At 33.9% G+C, this 18,154-nt stretch overlaps 1 protein-coding gene across 1 annotated transcript; it reads left to right on the top strand.

Moving 5' to 3' along the window:
• The first annotated feature begins 4,469 nt into the window (after positions 1–4,469).
• LOC147386464 (alpha-soluble NSF attachment protein 2-like) lies at positions 4,470–16,503 on the top strand. The gene is made up of 9 exons (XM_086422751.1): positions 4,470–4,764; positions 6,432–6,481; positions 6,554–6,626; positions 7,765–7,844; positions 8,133–8,284; positions 14,198–14,357; positions 14,446–14,493; positions 15,848–15,928; positions 16,145–16,503. The coding sequence occupies exons 1-9, from the start codon at positions 4,620–4,622 to the stop codon at positions 16,223–16,225; spliced, it is 870 nt and encodes a 289-aa protein (XP_086278877.1). The 5' UTR covers positions 4,470–4,619; the 3' UTR covers positions 16,226–16,503.
• Positions 16,504–18,154: the final 1,651 nt, after the last annotated feature.

The following is an 18,154-nucleotide window of genomic DNA, read 5'->3' as shown; positions in this document are numbered from 1 at the left end:
CAACCAACAAACCAATGTTAGCAAATAAAAATCTATTTTTTTTAAATGACCGAGTTGTCACGAGGGATGAACCTAGCTGTAGATATATGATCATCGATTACGAGTACCACATCTATTAAGGTTTGGAGTCACTATCATTCATATTATAAGAGGGTGTGAATGATCACCCGATGTAAATTTTTAAGAAAATTGTCATTTTGGCATTTTAATAACTCTCGATGGATAATATACCAATCTAACCTAGAGATCGGGGTAAACGGCTTGATTGGAGAAAATGAAAGGTGTTAGGCCCCCCTTTTCTCTCCAGTAAGTGGTGAAAACCTCAACTCAACTCGATCATTTTAGATGAAAAATAAAGTGCCACGTGTTGATAATTTGTACCTTAAGTAAGGATTTATTTTTGGCTTAATTATAGGATCATCTTATGGAAGGAGATGGTCCTTATAAATCCTTTTGCCTTGGACATAACCCACATTTGAAAAGTGTTAGCTAAGGTCATGGATCCATTCTCATGGGTTGAGAAGGATATGAATACCAATTGCCCCAAAACAGTTTAAGGATTAAAATCAATTTTATTTTTAAAAGGGATTACAACACCTATACTTTCAACCAAACCAAGGTCCAATCTACCAGAGATAGGGGAGGGGTAGCATTACATCTTATAAGCTTTTTAATTAAAAAAAATTAAAGAGGGGAAGGTGATAATAGAAGAAAGATATGAAGAGGGTAGAAAGAGAGGGGGAAAGTGTTCCTTTGACCCACCTTGAAGTCTTAGCTTTCCTTATTTTTCTTCTATATCTTCTTGAGTCCTTAGTAATTTATGAGAATGTAACTCTTTTTTAGAAGATAATGTGAGAGAATAGTGAAGAGAGGAGTTGAAAGTTGAGTTGAGTGTAGTTTTTTAGTGTAAGACTTAGTGGGGGTTTGATTTGGGAAATGAAGGGGGTATTTATAATTGTTGGGAGGATACTTAAGGGATATAATGGGTTGAAATGTTGGGAGAGTAGAGAATGACATAAGTTTGAAAGGTAAGGGGTATGAAATTTAGAGTAGGGAGGAGAATAATTATGTAAAGAGTAAAAATGGGTAATGTTTTGATCTAAATCGTTTGGATCTTACCCAATCCATTTGGGTAAAGTATTTGATGAGGTGAGATGATGGGTGTTTGGTTTCAGAGAATGGGGGTGTAAGGAGTGATGTGTTGATAGAGTGTTAGGTTGGTTGAAGAGGTGATGTGTTTAAATTAGGAGAATGGGTTGTGTAATGAGTTAGGTGTTTGGGTTTTTGGGAGAGTTAAGGAGATGATGACATGTATCAAAAGGATGGAGAAATGAGGTGATTAGATAAGTTGATTGGAAAGAAGGAGTGTGAGATTGGAGATGGAGGGTATGGGTTTGATTTGTAGAAATGGATTTATAAGTGATGATGAGGATAGGTTAAAGAAGGGTATGGGTTGAGATGGGGGGTAGATGATTTGTTTAGAAAAATGGATGATGTGGTAAGTTAGGGAAGGGTATGGGTTGAGTTAATTTTTAGAGAGGTGAGGTAGGTAGATGGATGTTTAGAGAAAGGTGATGAGGGTAAGTAGTTGGATGAGGGAGGTTAGAGGGGATGATGACATGTGTCATATTTGATGATCAAGATGGTGATTGGTTAATATGGGTAGTGGTTTGTTGGTTAGGGTTATGGGTATGGATGTGGATTGGATATGGATAATGATTTGTGGGCTTTAGTGTATTGGGCTTGGGTTTTAAAAAGGGTTTTGGGTTATTTGGAATTGATTATGGTCATTTTGGCATGGGTTTTTGAGGATGGGTAGGTTTTAGGGTTTGAGTGATGTGGGATTAAATTTAAGTTAGGGGTAAGGTAGAAATGTATTTTTGAGAGTTGAGGGTTCGTGGGCCCTAAACAGGCTTGAGGTATTTTTGATTTGGGAGTGAAGCGGTGAAGGTTAAGGAAGGTGGTAGGTATCTCAAGTCTCCTTTTAAGTTTATTCATCTTTTAGGGGTTTTGGAAATCTTTCGATTGGTCAAACTGCCATGTGTTGACAAATTGGACTTTTTAGGCCCGTTGGAAAATTTTATTAAAAATTTGGCATTTTTAGTTTCAGGAGCGGAGCGGTGAAGGTGGGGATACGCCAATTCTTTTTGGTGGGCCCATTAAACCTTTAAGAGGTCTTAGGGACCTCGATTCGATCAAAATGTCACTTTTTTAATGATTTGGGCCTTTGAAGCCCATTGGCAAACTTTGTTGAAAAATTGATATTTTTGGGCCCTTTCGAGTAGGGGCCCGTTCAAATTGGGGTGTCTACAACTTCGTAGTATCTCCAATACAAATCCAAAATCTATTCTGACATCCATAATCTTCATAATACTTTTGAGCTTCCATACTAGAATTAAAAAGCATTCATATATATGGTGTTAAAGTTTCGATTTCTTTGTTTGGGCTTTGACATTCAATATGCTCACTCCTATCTACTTCCATTGTCGAAGATCCCACAATGTCATCAATAGGTACGTCACCAAAATTTTTAACATCGATGGACTTCTACAACTGATAAGAGACGAAGACTTGTATTTTCAAATTCAGAAATGCTAGAAATATGAAGATTTTCAATACACAACTAAAAATTTAAAACTTTCATAAGAATTTATTTGCAATAACAAGTACATTATAATTATTCCTACAACAAATGTGTTTTAAACTCAATAACAATAAATTCATCTCAAAACATTAGGAAAATTGATTTTACTTGCTTTTTTTTCTCTAGCATCTGAAATGTTCTAATTCCACAAATTCTCTCTTGCTTGCTTGCCCATAGATTTAATAGCAGTTTGAAATTTTAATATATAGTTTAATTAATCTAATAAATCTCAATTTCAACACTTAATATTAACATATTACAATCAAATTAGTGGGAGCGGCTATCGATTCAAAAATAAAAAAATTTGGGATCGACAAAATGAATATTACTTTATTCAATTCTATTTTTTCACACCTGTGTTCATATATGTTTTTATTTCTTCAAAGTTATTATCATAATAAGATAAAGGTTTTAAAAAAACAAAGATTCCAATCTAGATGGAATTGAACCTCTTGTGGGAAAGACATGGCTTCATAAACTAATGAATTTAAGGAAGAAAAAAAAAATGAAATAATCTTACTTGAAAAATTAAGTATAAAAATGGTTGGTTGGTGGGTTCAAAGTCTGCGAGTGAGGAAATTGGCCAACATTTTCAACGAGGGTTTTTACAATATTTTCTCGAAGGTCACCTCTCCAAGTACCAAAATCGTTCGAGTTCTTTAAAACCATCAAGAGAGAGAGAGAGAGAGAGAGCTCGAATCGTTCGTTTCTTTATGATTTCTGTAAAGAGAAGAGACTTGTGAGAGAGATGGATTCGTGTGAGAGAGAATGAGAGTGTTTATTTTAGTTTCAATAAAATAGAAGCTGAAGGGAGGTATTTGAAAATACCTTAAATATTTTAAAACAAACGAGGTTCTCAGTTGTCCCGCACGTTTTGCTTTAAAACGAGATCCAGGCTGTTAGACGTCCCAAATCCAACGAGTCAAATGGATCGGTTTCCAAGACGTTTTTTAAGACGTTCTACGAACCTCCCCCATATATATATATATATATATATATATATATAGTCATTTGTCTTATATGAGTTAGAAGTTTTGGAATGAGATGATTTTTTGTGAGGATGATCTCTATAGCTAGGAGATCATTCTCAAAAAAATCAACCTATTCTAAAACTAATAACCCCATCAAAAGTTATTTCAAGTTAGCGATAAAAATTGACAGTCGATGATTCTTCAACATGTAAACAATTTTTGATGGGGTTAAAAGTTTCATAATGGGTTGATTTTTAAGGAGGTAGAGGTTAGGCCTAATTCTTTTACTAAAGGAAGTGGATTGAGGACTAAACTTAGAAAAGAACCGTAAGAACCATGGTTTTCAAACTCTGTATTACGTCTCGTTTCGTTCAACTTCGATACCGAGTTGACTCGGACGATACGTCTTGTCTCGTTCGACATTGAGATAATGGTTTTTAACCATTTAAAAAATCTGAAAAATTCTGAAAAAATTCAGAAATAATTCCTATAAAAAATGAATTCAAAAAAAATATAAAATTAAAAAAAAATCAATTTGGGAGTGAAAGAATTGAGGGTTGAGGCTTTAACTCATTTTAATCGATTAATTCGAACGAGATTTTGAAAATCTTGTCCGATACGTCTCGTTTAACTCGTGAGTTAAATTATTATTGTGCTGTCTCATTTGTATTGCCTGAGATAATCGAAAATATCGTCCAAGATGACTCGTTTATCTCACGATACGCGATCATCTCATAACACTTTGTGAGTTGATCTCGTTCGACTCAGATGCCGAGTTAACTCGGGCTATACGTCTCGGTCTCGGAAGAATTTAAACAGCCTGATAAGAACCGTCTTGTGTCTACAATTATGTAAGTGTAAGGTTGGATACTTGGATTAGGATTTAGGAAACCGTATCAGACTAACTTTACCCACTCCTTCACTTTTTTTGGTTCTCTATTTGAGTCGGACACTAGGACGCCGCCCCCTCCTTCTCCTCCTCCATCTTTCTCCTCTCTCTGCAAATGGCGGATCAGATTGCGAAAGGAGAAGATTTCGAGAAGAAAGCAGAGAAGAAGATTAATGGATGGGGTTTGTTCGGATCCAAATACGAAGACGCAGCAGATTTGTACGAAAAAGCTGCAAATTCCTTTAAACTTGCCAAATCCTGTAATTTCTCTATTTTCCCATCTATAAATCCCATTCAATGTCTCCTGAATTCTAGTGTTTTAGGGTTACTTTCGACTTATTTGCTTGGATGGTATTTTTCATTTTAGATTCGATTTCTGATGGAAAATTTAGAATCAGGCTTTGAATCAGAGGGTTTCTGATTGATCCAAGTTAAGATTTTTCGGATTTCGGTATTAACTTCTTTGATTTGATAGTTAGATTGATGGATTTTAGATGTGAGACAGTAACCAGGTTTGGATTCGTTAATTATTTCCCAAATTACGGATAAATTTGGGGATGTTTCGTTAAAAATTGGAATTTTTTTGAGTAATATACCAATGATGTTTTTGGATTTCCTACTAAAACCCATCGTCTTCATCCTCCCGCAAAAACCTGTCTCTGTTCTTTGAGATTTGAATGTTGAAGAAAATTAAAATTTTAGTTGAATGGTAAACATGTTACCTTAAATTTATAAATCACAGATTAATTTATTGATTTAATCGGTTAATCTCTTATTTGGAGAATTTTTGGAAAATTTTGGATAATTTTGTGACAATGATTTTAATGGCTTAAGAAGTGATTAACATGGAAACTAAAGTATGTATATGGAATAGTTTGGTTTTTTGTGAAGGGGCCACCTCAATGAAGTGGTAAAGTGTCTGTGTGGTATTGCCATAGAGCTGGGATCAAAACCTCTACCTTCACGCGTACAACTATAAAAAGGGTAGTTTGGAAGATCTTTTAGAAATTCACCCAACCCATCTTAAGTTTTAAGACACCCATTAATTGCATTTGAACTTTTAGTTAAGTACATTAACCCTTGTGTACCAGATGAGACCCATTGATTGTGTTTGCTGCTGAGATTCATTTGTTTGTTTGTTGTTTTGCTACTTCTCAATTCATTTTTGAAATATAATGATCTTAGAATCAGTTTGATTCTTCAGGGATCAAGTAGATCAAGGGATTATTTAAGGGGTTGTTTTTCACAAATAACTGTAATCCCTCTTTTTGATGGAATACTATTACTTCCCCTAGGTGTGTGAAGGAATTTCATCTATTTCCAATGTTTTGATAAATTGTATTCCCCAATAAAGATAATGTACAATTTGGTTGAACGATTTAGAGCATCAGCAGTAATGAAATGATGACATGGAATGCGAGTCAGACTACTGAGGTAACTGTTTCCTTTTTTTCAGAAACAAAAATCCAGAAAAATGGGACAAATCCAGTTACTATGTTCTTCAAGTTCTTTAGGAGTATATATAGGTGCAATCTCATTTGTGTTCAGCCCCATTTGCGCCCAACACTATGTGGCACTCTTGGTTTAAACTTTAAAATATTGTATCGATTGAATGTTCCGGTTTATGAAAATACCAATACGGTATTGGTCAATACATTTGTTTCAAACCGATACATTCCAATAATACCCAATACATTCCCGAAACATTCAATATTTCGGGGTCAATGTTTCTTATTGGTCTTGGCTGATACCCATACATATCAACTGATACATTCCGATATTTTAAACCATGGTGACAGTGACACTAACTATCCTTTACAATTACACAGAACCAAACCCACTATAGTAGTTTTGAATTTGCTTTTGCCTCTCTGTCAAGATCATATCATTAACAAATCTACTAACCCATCAAATATTGGTGCTTCAGGGGATAAAGCTGCAGCAATATACATCAAATTGGCTGGCTGTCATTTGAAGGTTAGTGATTTGGATGTTTTACATGTAATTATCACTTTTTTTATTCACTTTTTTTTATTGATCATGTTACAGTTGGATAGCAAACATGAAGCTGCTTCAGCTTATGTGGATGCCGCAAACAGCTACAAAAAGATCTCTGCTAAAGGTGATTACTCTGTTAGCTCATAAATCACTTTTTGAACATCATGTTGTTAGTGTTCTGTTCAGCTATATTCGCAACGAACTCTCTGCATAGCCAACTTTCTTTTATGCTCTGCATTTAGTTTTGGAGGATAATGTAAATAATGTCCATCCTGGGAAAGCGCCAACCATAACGGGGTTGCCTTGGAATGTTCTAGTGTTTGGTAATTGGAAAGAAAACACCATGAAAAGAAAACAATGCATTGAGTTATGAAATAAATGACAGTATTTTAACTTTGTAACCCATACTGAAACACATCTTGTACGAGGCTGGGTCCCAATTTCATGGTCAAATTCTTCCATGAATTATTCCCATTGTAACATAACCGCTGTTGCATCATTCTGAAGATGGCATACATAGTTCAATTTAACGGTGAACACAAATCATCTGATATAGGGTTTGATTTTTAGACATAGATGTTGGGCCTTTTTACTTGTTTTCCTTCACAGATTTGCTTATAGGGTGTTATAAAAGCTCAGGAATTGGTTCTTATTTAATTAAAAAATCTAAAAAAGTGCAAGTGGCCACTCCATGTTTTATTGCCACTTCTAATGGAACTTATGTCTTGCATGTGTCTACTTTCTACCATCGCACGTGATGGTATGCAGATTCATTTATTGGCTGTCATCATTTCTTTTTAATTAACAAATTTTTTATTAATAAAAGAAACTATGTTTTACCCTCTATCTCCTAGGTTTCCTAAAAACTGATTTGCTTCCACCCAATTTGTGTTAAATTGGATTGGCCACGATTTCAATCATTGATTATCATGTCATCTGTTGTTTTCTAATGTTTTGAGGCTTTCGTTTTTGCTTCCTTTCGCCAACTAAATTGTTTATTAATTTTAGCTTAGAATGATTTTATGAGACATTCCTCTCTTCCTTGTAGAAGATAAACCTGATATTCATTTGTGTATAAACTAATTTGTAATCAGGAAGCTGAAGTCCATTGTTTGCTTAAACCATGAAATTTACTTTTCTGCGAATATGGACATAGAATTTTGTATTCCACTACCATCAACGTTATTACATGCATTTTCAGTTTTAATTTTACTATAGCAGAGATAATCTTTCTAACCTTGTTAATATTGTGTGATCTGCAGATGCCATTTCATGCTTGGATCAGGCTGTGAATTATTTTATGGAAATTGGCAGGTTTAATATGGCTGCAAGATATTGCAAGGTAAAATCCTACTAATTTGCAAACAAATTAGTATCGTTTTGTTCTGGAAGCATAAATTCACTAAAATTGTGATTAGATTCTTATAGCATTCATCTGATAGAATCCTCATTTTTTTTCCTCATGCAGTTACTATTAGTTGCTTCAATGCTTAGTTTCTGAAAAATCTTGTTAAAAATATTCTTTGGGATTGATTTTTTTGTAAAATACATGTTTAAGATCATTACATGAGATTCAATTTTGAGAGTATTAAATATAGATGATGACTTGGATTCACATCTTCATGTTCAGGATATTGGAGAGTTATATGAGCTAGAACAGAACTTTGAGCAGGCCATTGTTTACTTTGAACGGTCTGCTGATCTTTTCCAAAGTGAAGAAGTGACCACTTCTGCGAACCAGTGCAAGCAAAAAGTTGCACAGTTTGCCGCTCAATTGGAACAGTACGTCACCCTTTGCTTGTTATAGATGTATTCCTTTTTAATGTCACCTGAAATCTGTGTTGTTGCATTGGTTTCTATCATGATTATCTGAAAGTTGGACTTCAAAAGTAGGGATTTCCTGTTGTTGCCATGTCCATTTTCCACTGCTTGACACATTCGTTAGTTACTCTTTTTTATTAGCGTAGTTAGACCCCAGGGTGTTTTTTTTGCTTCTTCTGAGGCTGGACTCAACATGATGGGGCAGTTGCAAAAAATTAATACTTCTGATGGATGATTTCAGTATGACATTCGAAAATTGCTTCACTCCAAGGCCCTTTATTTATTTTTGATAAGTAATTCATTAATCAGGGGAAAATCTCAAAAAGAAAGAACAAAGAGGAAAGGGCAAGTGAAATATATTTTCCACACACTGTAACTAAAAATTGCAAGTCTAGAGACTCATGTTTGCAATATGCAAATTTGAAACTTAAACATTCTGAATTTAACGCCCTTTCGATGTTAATCGGATTCGAGAGATTTTATTCCGCCCGAGATCTAATTTTTCCAGGCTTTCACTAATATTTTGAGATGGGATCTTAACTTGTTTTTGGGGAGAACAAAAACCTTATGGAAGCTCTTACCTTTCGCAATTGCTTGGGGTTATGGTTGGAGAGGAATGGGAGAATTTTCAAAAATGAGACGATGTTGTGTCATGAGCTTGTGATCACCATTCTTGGATGGTTGTTCTTTGGATTAAGATCCCGGTTTTAAAAGTGTGTTTTTCGAAGACTTTGTATTTAGATGGGATTTGTTGAATGATTCTTAGTTTTGGTTGGTCACCTCGACCGACCTTTTGTGTATTGTACTTTTGATCAATAAAGTTTATACTTTATCAAAAAAAATAAAAAAAATCGTAGGCTGTTATTTTGTAGGTTTTGTAACCCATTAATGGGTTTTGACGAATTTTAGGCATACATTTTTTAAAATTTGTTTTAGGTTATTTTGAGCTTACTTGTTTTAGAAGTTTAGTAAAAGATATTTTAATTTGAATGTTGGGGCATTCAACATGGTGATGCTATGGAAATCATTGGTATGATCCCAGGGTAAATTTATTATCTTTTTCTCCTTAATCTTCTTCTTTAACTTTATCATCTCCTTAATCTTCTTCTTCTTCTTCTTCTCTCTCTCTTTCGGTTATTTTATTTTTGTTTTGAACTCATCAAGAACCCATAAGAATCCTCTAACCCTTTTAAGAAACCCTAAACCCTACACATCTTACACCATATAATATCTTCTCCAAATCTATTATATATTCTATTACCTAATCTTATTTGATATCCCTAAACCTAATTATAAAATCATATTGCAAAATTCTGCGTTTACCCTTTACCAATTAACTTTTTAAGTCTAAATCCTTCACATTTTTAACAATTCAATATTCTTTTTCACCTAATTAGTCGTTCTCACTTTTCCTAAAATAATATGCAGACCTAAAATTATAAACCTAGGTTGTCCTTCATCAAATTTCGGTATCTATAAAGTTAATATATAAACCTAGGATACCTGGAAATAGTATTGTAAGTCAAGATTAGATTAGTTTTACCTTTCGGGAAGTCATTCAGGATGCTGTGTAGTGACGAGTATGCAGAGAACTTGACTTTCATAAGTTTTGTTAAGAAGATCTTACAAAATGGAGAAGATAAGAGGTATTGTGGATATCATGACCGTTTTCGTTCTTTAGTTTTGTCAAGGAAATTTTATCAATGATGTTGAGTATAAGGTGGTTTCTTTAAAGGAATGGCATATCATTTTGGGACGAGCTTGAATCTTACCTGAGCAAAGCTACTTTTGATGTAGAGCAGAGTATTATATGTGTCACTTCTAATAAATGATATCTACTCAAGGTATCACCGTGAAAATCAAATCCCAAGGAGCAATTAGACAAAGAAAAGGTTCACAAAAAATCAATCGAGTCGTTAATTTTAGAATATGGTGTGCAACAACTCTCACAATTGGATGAGGTTAAGAAATTGGATGACGAGGTAGAAATATCTCCTGCCTATAGTTTTAGAGCCAACGCATGAACAAGATCATGAAGTGGACGACACAACAAAGGAGCTTAAGGATTGGGTATTTTAAATGTAATAATAGAGTTTTGACAAATTGGAAATTTTAGGGTGTGTTTGGAAATTGCAAGTTTTGTGTGAGAGTTTGCAACTCATGCAAATTGCTTAACATTAAGTACACGAGTTGTGAACTGTCCAACTCAAAATTCCAAGGATGTGTTTGAAAACTAAAAGTTCCCTATTAGAGTTGGACATTCAAGAGTTCAACCCTTGAAAGTTCAATTCTTGAAAGTTGACAATGAGAGTTAATCATAACTTTCTTGTTTAGTTATCTATGAGAGTTATAGCAAATTCTAACTTTAGTGTTTGGTTTGTCAACTTTCCGAGTAAGATTGCAATACAAAAATGTTAGTACTTTAATTTCAAAAATTAACATTATTTGTAAATGTGTATTTAAAAAAAAAATATTAACATAATATATCTTTGAAAAAAAAACTAATGAAAATGAGGAGTCACATCTCCATCTTTAAGTATCAATATACCAAGTAAAAGTCTAATAATAATATGTATAGAAGTCCAAAAAATTCAAGATACGTACTCCAAAATGAATAAAATAACGATCTCAATTATTAATCAAAATAAGTATCTCTAAAAAAAGTAATTGTCCAAAAGAAATGAGAGCAAGTATCGATACAAAATATTTTCTATACCAAGTAATCAACAATTATATCCTAGACGCCTTCAGAGCCTCAGTTTCTTTAAATCATCATTCTTCAACTTAAAGAATAGTTTAACAAGGTTAGCCGTTTGTTGCAAATAAGTCTACCACATTGAGGGTACGTTAACATCAATATTAGACATATTATGAAGGATGTTTGATGCTGAGTCCAAAAGAGCTCCGATCTCTCGAGTACGTGTATGTTCAGAATTTGTAAGTTTAAAAAGACTTTTCTTATATTAACATTTTCTATCAATTCATTCTTATTTTATCTTTACTTTTTTCTCTGAGGGACTGCAATCACGTGGTTGACGATCATCTTGTGGATATTTATAATACACAAGATGGACAAGGGTTAAGATGAGATGAATCCCACTGTAGAAACTCGGTTACCGACATCAAACGATGTACTAAGTTCTACAACTTTTCCAATAATAGGTGCAGTTCCTCAGAGAAAAAGGTATAAAGTAATAATGATTCGACGAAAAGTGTAAGTGTAAAGGGATGTGTTTTTTAAACTTGCAAATTCTATTGATACATGTACTCGAACATGGTTTATGTACTTGGGTTAGATAAGATTAATTCGACTGTAGAGCCTTAGTCACCGACATTGGGTGATGCACATAGGTCAACAACTCTTCCAAGAGTAGGTGCAGTCCATCAAAGAAAAAGGTATAGATAATGTAAGAATGAATTAATGGAAATTGTTGTTAGTGTAAAGGAAGTTCTTAAACTTGCAAATTTTGTTAATACACATACTTTAGAAGTCGAAACTCTTTTAAACTCAGTATCAGACATATTTAATAATATGTTTGATCTCAATGTTAATTGAATTTATTTACTACAAAAGAAAATTTTGTTAGACTGTTCCTTAAGTTAGATGGTGATGATTTGGAGCAGATGTGGCTCATAAGGCGATGGTCTAAGGGTTGATTACTTGCTATAGAAGAGTATTTTTTGTATGGACACACACTCTTATTTCTTTTGGACAATTACTTTGTCTAGTGGTATCCATTTTGATTAGTAATTGGGATCATTATTTTGGATTATGTATCTTAAAACTTGTTTTAGACTTCTATACGCTTTATTCTTAAACTTTTACTTGGTCTATTGATACTTAACAATGAAGATGTGACTCCTAATATTTGTTTGTTCTTTTATTTTTTATTTTTTTTCTAAGATATATTTTGTTAACCACCATTATTTGTAAAGATACTCATTAATAGGTAATGTTAATTTTCAAAATCAAGGTATTAACATTGACACCTTGCAATTTTACTCCGAGAGTTGACAAATTAAATATGGTAATTGAAGTTTGTTACAACTTTCATAAGTAAACAAATAACAAAGTTATAATTAACTCTCATGTCAACTTTCAGGAGTTGAACTTTCGAGAGTTGAACCTTTGAAAGTCCAACGTCCTCATGGGGAACTTTCGGTTTTCGAACACACCATTACTATAAATTTTCATTTTGAGAAAGTTAGTACTTCAAGAAAGTTTCTGTTTAAGAAAGTTACTTGGAGTTCAAGGTACAAACAAATTCAAAGAATTTGGCTAACTTGAAGTGTTTAAATAGGAGAAAAAGAAAGGTTTTTGCCTGTTGCTATGTCAACATGTATTTGAGTTGATTCTTTCTTTAATAAAAGGTTGGAATACGGTATAATAAAAAGGATGAGGAATAGCGGTAGACTCCTTCTCTCTCTCTTTCTATATATATATATGGGGAATGCTAACGTCCAAGACATTAGGGAGACGTTAGCACTCTCCAACACTTTTTTTTTCCAATAATACCCTTACATATTTTGTCATTTAGTGAAAAAGACAAGGGTGTATTAGTCTTTTTACATAATAAATGATTATTGATGTAATTAATACTTGTCTCTTTCATAATAAATACTAAGGGCGTTTAATCTTTGGAATTAAATGTCTTGTTGCAATTAATGATTTGGCAATCAATGCAAACAAGCATTTATTGTGTAAAAGACCAGCATGCCTCTATTTGTTTTCACAAAAAGACAAAATGAATAGGGGTATTATTGGAAAAATAAAGTATTGGACAATGCTAATGTCCCCATGAAGTATTGGACGTTAGCATTCCCCATATATATATATATAGTGTCAGGATTGGGGGACAACTATTTGTTACAATGATTTTTACTACAGCACCCAGATGTCGTCCATTTTTTCATTTTTTTTACGACACTGTCGGATCATGTAAAATAGACTGTGTTTGTGTGTATGTGTAAAAAAGTTACTCTTTATTTTTACTGAAGGAATGTACTTGAGAGAGAGTTGTGTTTAAGTTATGGTAAGCTATGCTTTTGAGAGAAAGATGGATAAAAAAGTGGAAACACAAGTCATATTTTTTTTTCCTTTACTTTTTCAAAGACCAAATTACCCAAGTAAGTAACGGGAATTGCAGTCTTAAAAGGCATTATTTTTTTCTAATGAAAGAGTGGAAGATGCTAACGTCCCAGTAATGTGTTGGATGTTAGCATTATATATATATATAGGGCTGGGTTCAAGGGACAACAAGATAGCCAAAAGTTTTTGTAAAATATGGGCTAGAAGTTTCGGTATGGCTGATTTTTGGTGAGGATGATGTCTATGGTGAGGAGATCATCACCACCAAAAAACAGCCCATTCCGAAACTTCTAACCCCAGTTTATAAGTTGAAGAATCGTGGACCGTCAATTTTAGTGTTAATTTGTAAACCACTTTTGAAGGGGTTAGAAGTTTCGTAGTGGTCTGATTTTTGGTGAGGGATGATCTACTCACCATAGAGATCATCCTCACCAAAAAATCAGCCCATTCCAAAACTTCTAGCCCCATCAAAAGTTGTTTACAAAAAAACTTTGGCTATCTTGTTGTCCTTTGAACCCAACCCATATATATACATGTATGTATATATTTCATCCATCCACGATGATAGTCTCGGGGTTCTCCTCCTCTGATGAACTCTATACAGTGGTGTCTAGATGTCCTTATCAGAACCTGCATGTAGATCACTTGCCATGTTTTGCAATTAACCTGCTTGTTTTGCTCAATACAGTAACACTATTTATTTGCACTAAGAATATTAATGTGTAATACCAGCTGGAATCAAAGAAAATAAAACATTAACTTGGATGAGAAAAAATGCTTTTCAGGTATCCAAAAGCTATTGAGATTTATGAAGAAGTAGCAAGACATTCACTCAACAATAACCTTCTAAAGTACAGTGTTAAAGGCTATCTTCTGAATGCTGGCCTTTGCCAACTCTGTAAAGTTGATGTTGTTGCAATAACTAACTCACTGGAGCGATATCAGGTCTGGTTTGGCTTTACTTCTGTACTTCTGAGTTTTACCTAATGAGTTACGGCTATTTTTTTTAAGAATTTTGCAATTTCTTTTGTAGGAACTGGATCCAACATTTTCTGGAACCCGCGAGTACAAATTTTTAGCTGTAAGTGGACTTGTGACACCTGGCATTTTTCTTGTATTCTCTGTCTACAATTTAGTTTTAGATGTGTATTCAAATTGTGAAGTAATCATGTGTAAGTGGTCGGATATGGATTGGTTGATTAGTTAAAAAGGAATGATATTTTATTGCTTATTGAAATATTTTTATTTTATCAGTACTGAATCTTTAATTTTAGAGAGCTGCTATTGGCACCCCAAATTTTACTTTTGACACTCCAATTTCTTAAATTATTTATCATACCCCAATTAAAGATTAAAACACAATCTTCAAACATTACAAAGGTTTGGCTTAAATTATAATCTTAAACATTACAAAACATTATAACACTCGTTCAAACAATTTCAGTAGTTGTTTACAATTATGATTAGGCTCATATAAAATCCTAAACGAAAAAAAAAAATTGGAAATATTGCCACCAAAAAAAGAGGGCTTCTATTGGCACCCCAACTTGTACTTATTCTTAACTAGTCACTTAGGGTATGTTTGATTGCACATGGAAAATAGGGTGGAAAATCAATTTCCATGGACAATGACATTTTTAAAGTGTTTGATTGCACATGGAAATGGAAATTCATTTTCCACCCCATTCAAAAAGTCCACTAAATCATGGATTTCACTTTCTCACCCATATGGGTGGGAAAATGAAATCCACCCATATTTTCCATCCTCAATTCTTCCCTACCACCACCACCACCACCATTACACTAACCTCATCGTCGTCGTTACCATCGCCGTCGCCGTCGGCTACGTCTCCGACCACCTTCTCTCTCTCTTCTTCTTTTTCTTCTTCTCCTTCTTCTCCATCCCGCACCTCTTCCGCCACTACCACCACCACGTTCTCCCCCCATCTTCCTCACTTACCTCCGTCGTCACCGTCTTCGCCACCGCCATCGTCGCCGTCACCGTCACCGTCGCTGTTTTCGCCGCAGCCACCTTCGTCACCACATCCTCCCCCCTCCCTCTTCCTCATCATCTTCTTCTTCCTCTCCCCCTCCTCTCATCTTCTTCTTCCTTCTCCTCTTCTTCTTTTTTCTCATATTTTTCCATAATTTTATCCTAGTGAAATCAAACAATGGAATTTGATTTTCCAACCCTACCTATTTTCCACAACTAATTTTCCATGGATTTCAAATTCCATGGAAAGTGACTTTCCATGCAATCAAACATACTCTTATTTTCTTTATTTTTAATTAAAGGTAATAAGTAAAAGTTGGGGTGCCAACCTTAGTCTGACATAAGTTCAATATTTTATTTTATTTTGTATTATATCTATTCCCTTGTGGCTTGTGAGTACCAGCAACTAAAGTGGGAACGATTGTTGTTCATATGATGACAGGATTTGGCTTCTTCAATTGACGAGGAAGACATTGCAAAGTTCACTGATGTTGTCAAGGAATTCGATAGCATGACCCGACTGGTATTTTCTCTTTTCTGTTGATGAAAATACATTTCATTCTGTTTTTTGCAAATTGGATTGATTGACCATAATTTTGCATTATGATGTTTGCATATTGCTCTGATGCTGATTGTGCCAAATAGGAACTGAATTAGAAGCTTAATAGAAAAAACTTAAAATAACATAATATTAAGAAAATGTTACTAATTTGTGGTCTCTGCATATTTTACTTGATAGGATGCTTGGAAAACCACACTTTTGTTGAGAGTGAAGGAAAAGCTGAAGGCCAAAGAACTAGAGGAAGATGATCTTACTTGAATTTCTTTACTCGATGGTATGGTATTTGGGTTTATATTAGTCTCTACTGCTTTGTATGATTAGTAAACTTGTTATGTGTGCATATGCTTGTATTTCATTACTCACCTTTCCCTTTCAAGATTTGTTTTGAGTGAACCCATTTTGTTGATTTTTAAAAGAAAAAAAAAAAAAAAAACATCCAGGGAAAGATGGTTGATTGATTTTCCTAATGTAGAAGAATTGAAAGTAATATTTGTATTCAGATGGTTACAGTATTATAGCAATGTTGGCTTTTAGAATGGTGGAACTATGTAGGCCCCCTCTGTACTCCACATTACCTAAATATGACCTAAATGTGGTCCGGAGTAGATTTTTTGGGTGGAGGTATAGTACATGACTAGTGTCAACACTGGCCAAGCTTGGCTCGAGAGATGAACTGATGATCCATCAACGCTGAGGATGTCAATTTAATTTATTAATTGAAGAATCAAACCTGGGCAAAGTCAAATTCAATTGAGAACCCAAATCTGAAGCTTGTAGAAGAAGGTTCCGAGCTTGTATAAAAGAGGAGGGTTATGTCAAGGTGGCAGCTAGGGCTGTCAATGGATTGGGTTTGGATTGGATTGGATTGGATCCAACAAGTTATTTATCATATCTGGATCTCATCTGATATGTCATTTAAACACCAGATCCAATCCTTTCGGATCTGATCTGTAAAAATGATATTTTGGCTTTGATCTTATTTCAATTCAATTTGATTGGATAAACTAATATGTAAAATAAAATATAAATTATATAAATTAAATATAGTATTAGTAGATATTATTCCAACTTATTTTCGAATCATGTCCCGATCCAATTGTGACATGCTCGATCCAATAAGTTGTAAAATCTGGTCCTTGTCATAGAGTTATTGAATTGGGTTTTGGATCTGATGAGATCATCCAATTGGCAACTAATGTGAAAATCTCACTTCTGGACATAAAAGTTGATCATTCAGTTCACACTAGGCGTTCCCACTTGGGATAAGACTTTTAAAAAGGCAACAAGGCGGCTAGGCTAAACCTTTTCATGGACGGGGTCAAAAAGACGGAGTAGACCCAGCCATAGTCACTAAGCCCAGCTCGGTGCAACACAAAACACCATATCCCATGTTAAATTATAAGTAATCACAGGTCCACAATACAATCAAGGTTTATATTGTTCAAAATATAAAAATGATTACGATCATGAGTGTAAATTAAGATTCATCAACATTTGCATCTTCATTGTCTAACACTTTATTGGTGGTCATCTTCTCTTACTAATCGTGACGGTGGTGATTTAATTGTGAAGATCGTTAAAGGTGAGATTTAATGAAAAGTTATGATTAAATTGGTGAAGGAAAATCGTGACATTTTCAATAAATCACAGATTTTAATGACTTTGGACCCATTTACCTTGGGGACAATATATCCATAATACGGACCTATTGAGCCAGTGAGAATTCAGCCAGCTAATGTAGTAGAAGTTACATCTAACATCCTCAACATTTATGACTTTTTATAATATAAATTTTCTAGAATCATTAATTTTCATTAAATAATATACATTATTTTTATATAAAAAAAATGATGATGTAGCTCAGATTAGGGGAGCAACTTGGTCTGGTTCAGTTCGGTTTGAGGTCAAATAGGAACTGAACTGACATAGGTCAGTTCCACTAAATAAGAACCAAAATTGACTCAAATTCCATTGGAGCTAAACCAACCCAAACCAAATTAAAATCAGTTTGGTTCGGTTCGATTTCACGGATTGCAAATATTTTATAAATTATAAGTAATATTTTTTAATGAAAAAATAAACAAAAATTTTATATAATAAATCATAAATCTATCTATAAAAAATCATTAGTTTATCCATAAAAGATCATTAATCTATGTACTAATTCTTAAAATAATTTATAATTTA

Source organism: Akebia trifoliata, chromosome 14, assembly GCF_017979445.1.
Source record: "Akebia trifoliata isolate Shusen 1 chromosome 14, ASM1797944v1, whole genome shotgun sequence".
Classification (NCBI taxonomy): domain Eukaryota; kingdom Viridiplantae; phylum Streptophyta; class Magnoliopsida; order Ranunculales; family Lardizabalaceae; genus Akebia; species Akebia trifoliata.
This window is presented reverse-complemented; position numbering and strand designations above follow the sequence as displayed.

What these genes read in the sequence shown, in the direction of transcription:
- LOC147386464 (XM_086422751.1), top strand. Translation starts at nt 4,620, where the DNA reads ATGGCGGATCAGATTGCGAAAGGAGAAGATTTCGAGAAGAAAGCAGAG. An exon ending in CTTTAAACTTGCCAAATCCT is followed by an intron (nt 4,765 to 6,431) that starts GTAATTTCTCTA and finishes TTGGTGCTTCAG; the next exon opens with GGGATAAAGCTGCAGCAATA. An exon ending in TTTGCCGCTCAATTGGAACA is followed by an intron (nt 8,285 to 14,197) that starts GTACGTCACCCT and finishes AATGCTTTTCAG; the next exon opens with GTATCCAAAAGCTATTGAGA.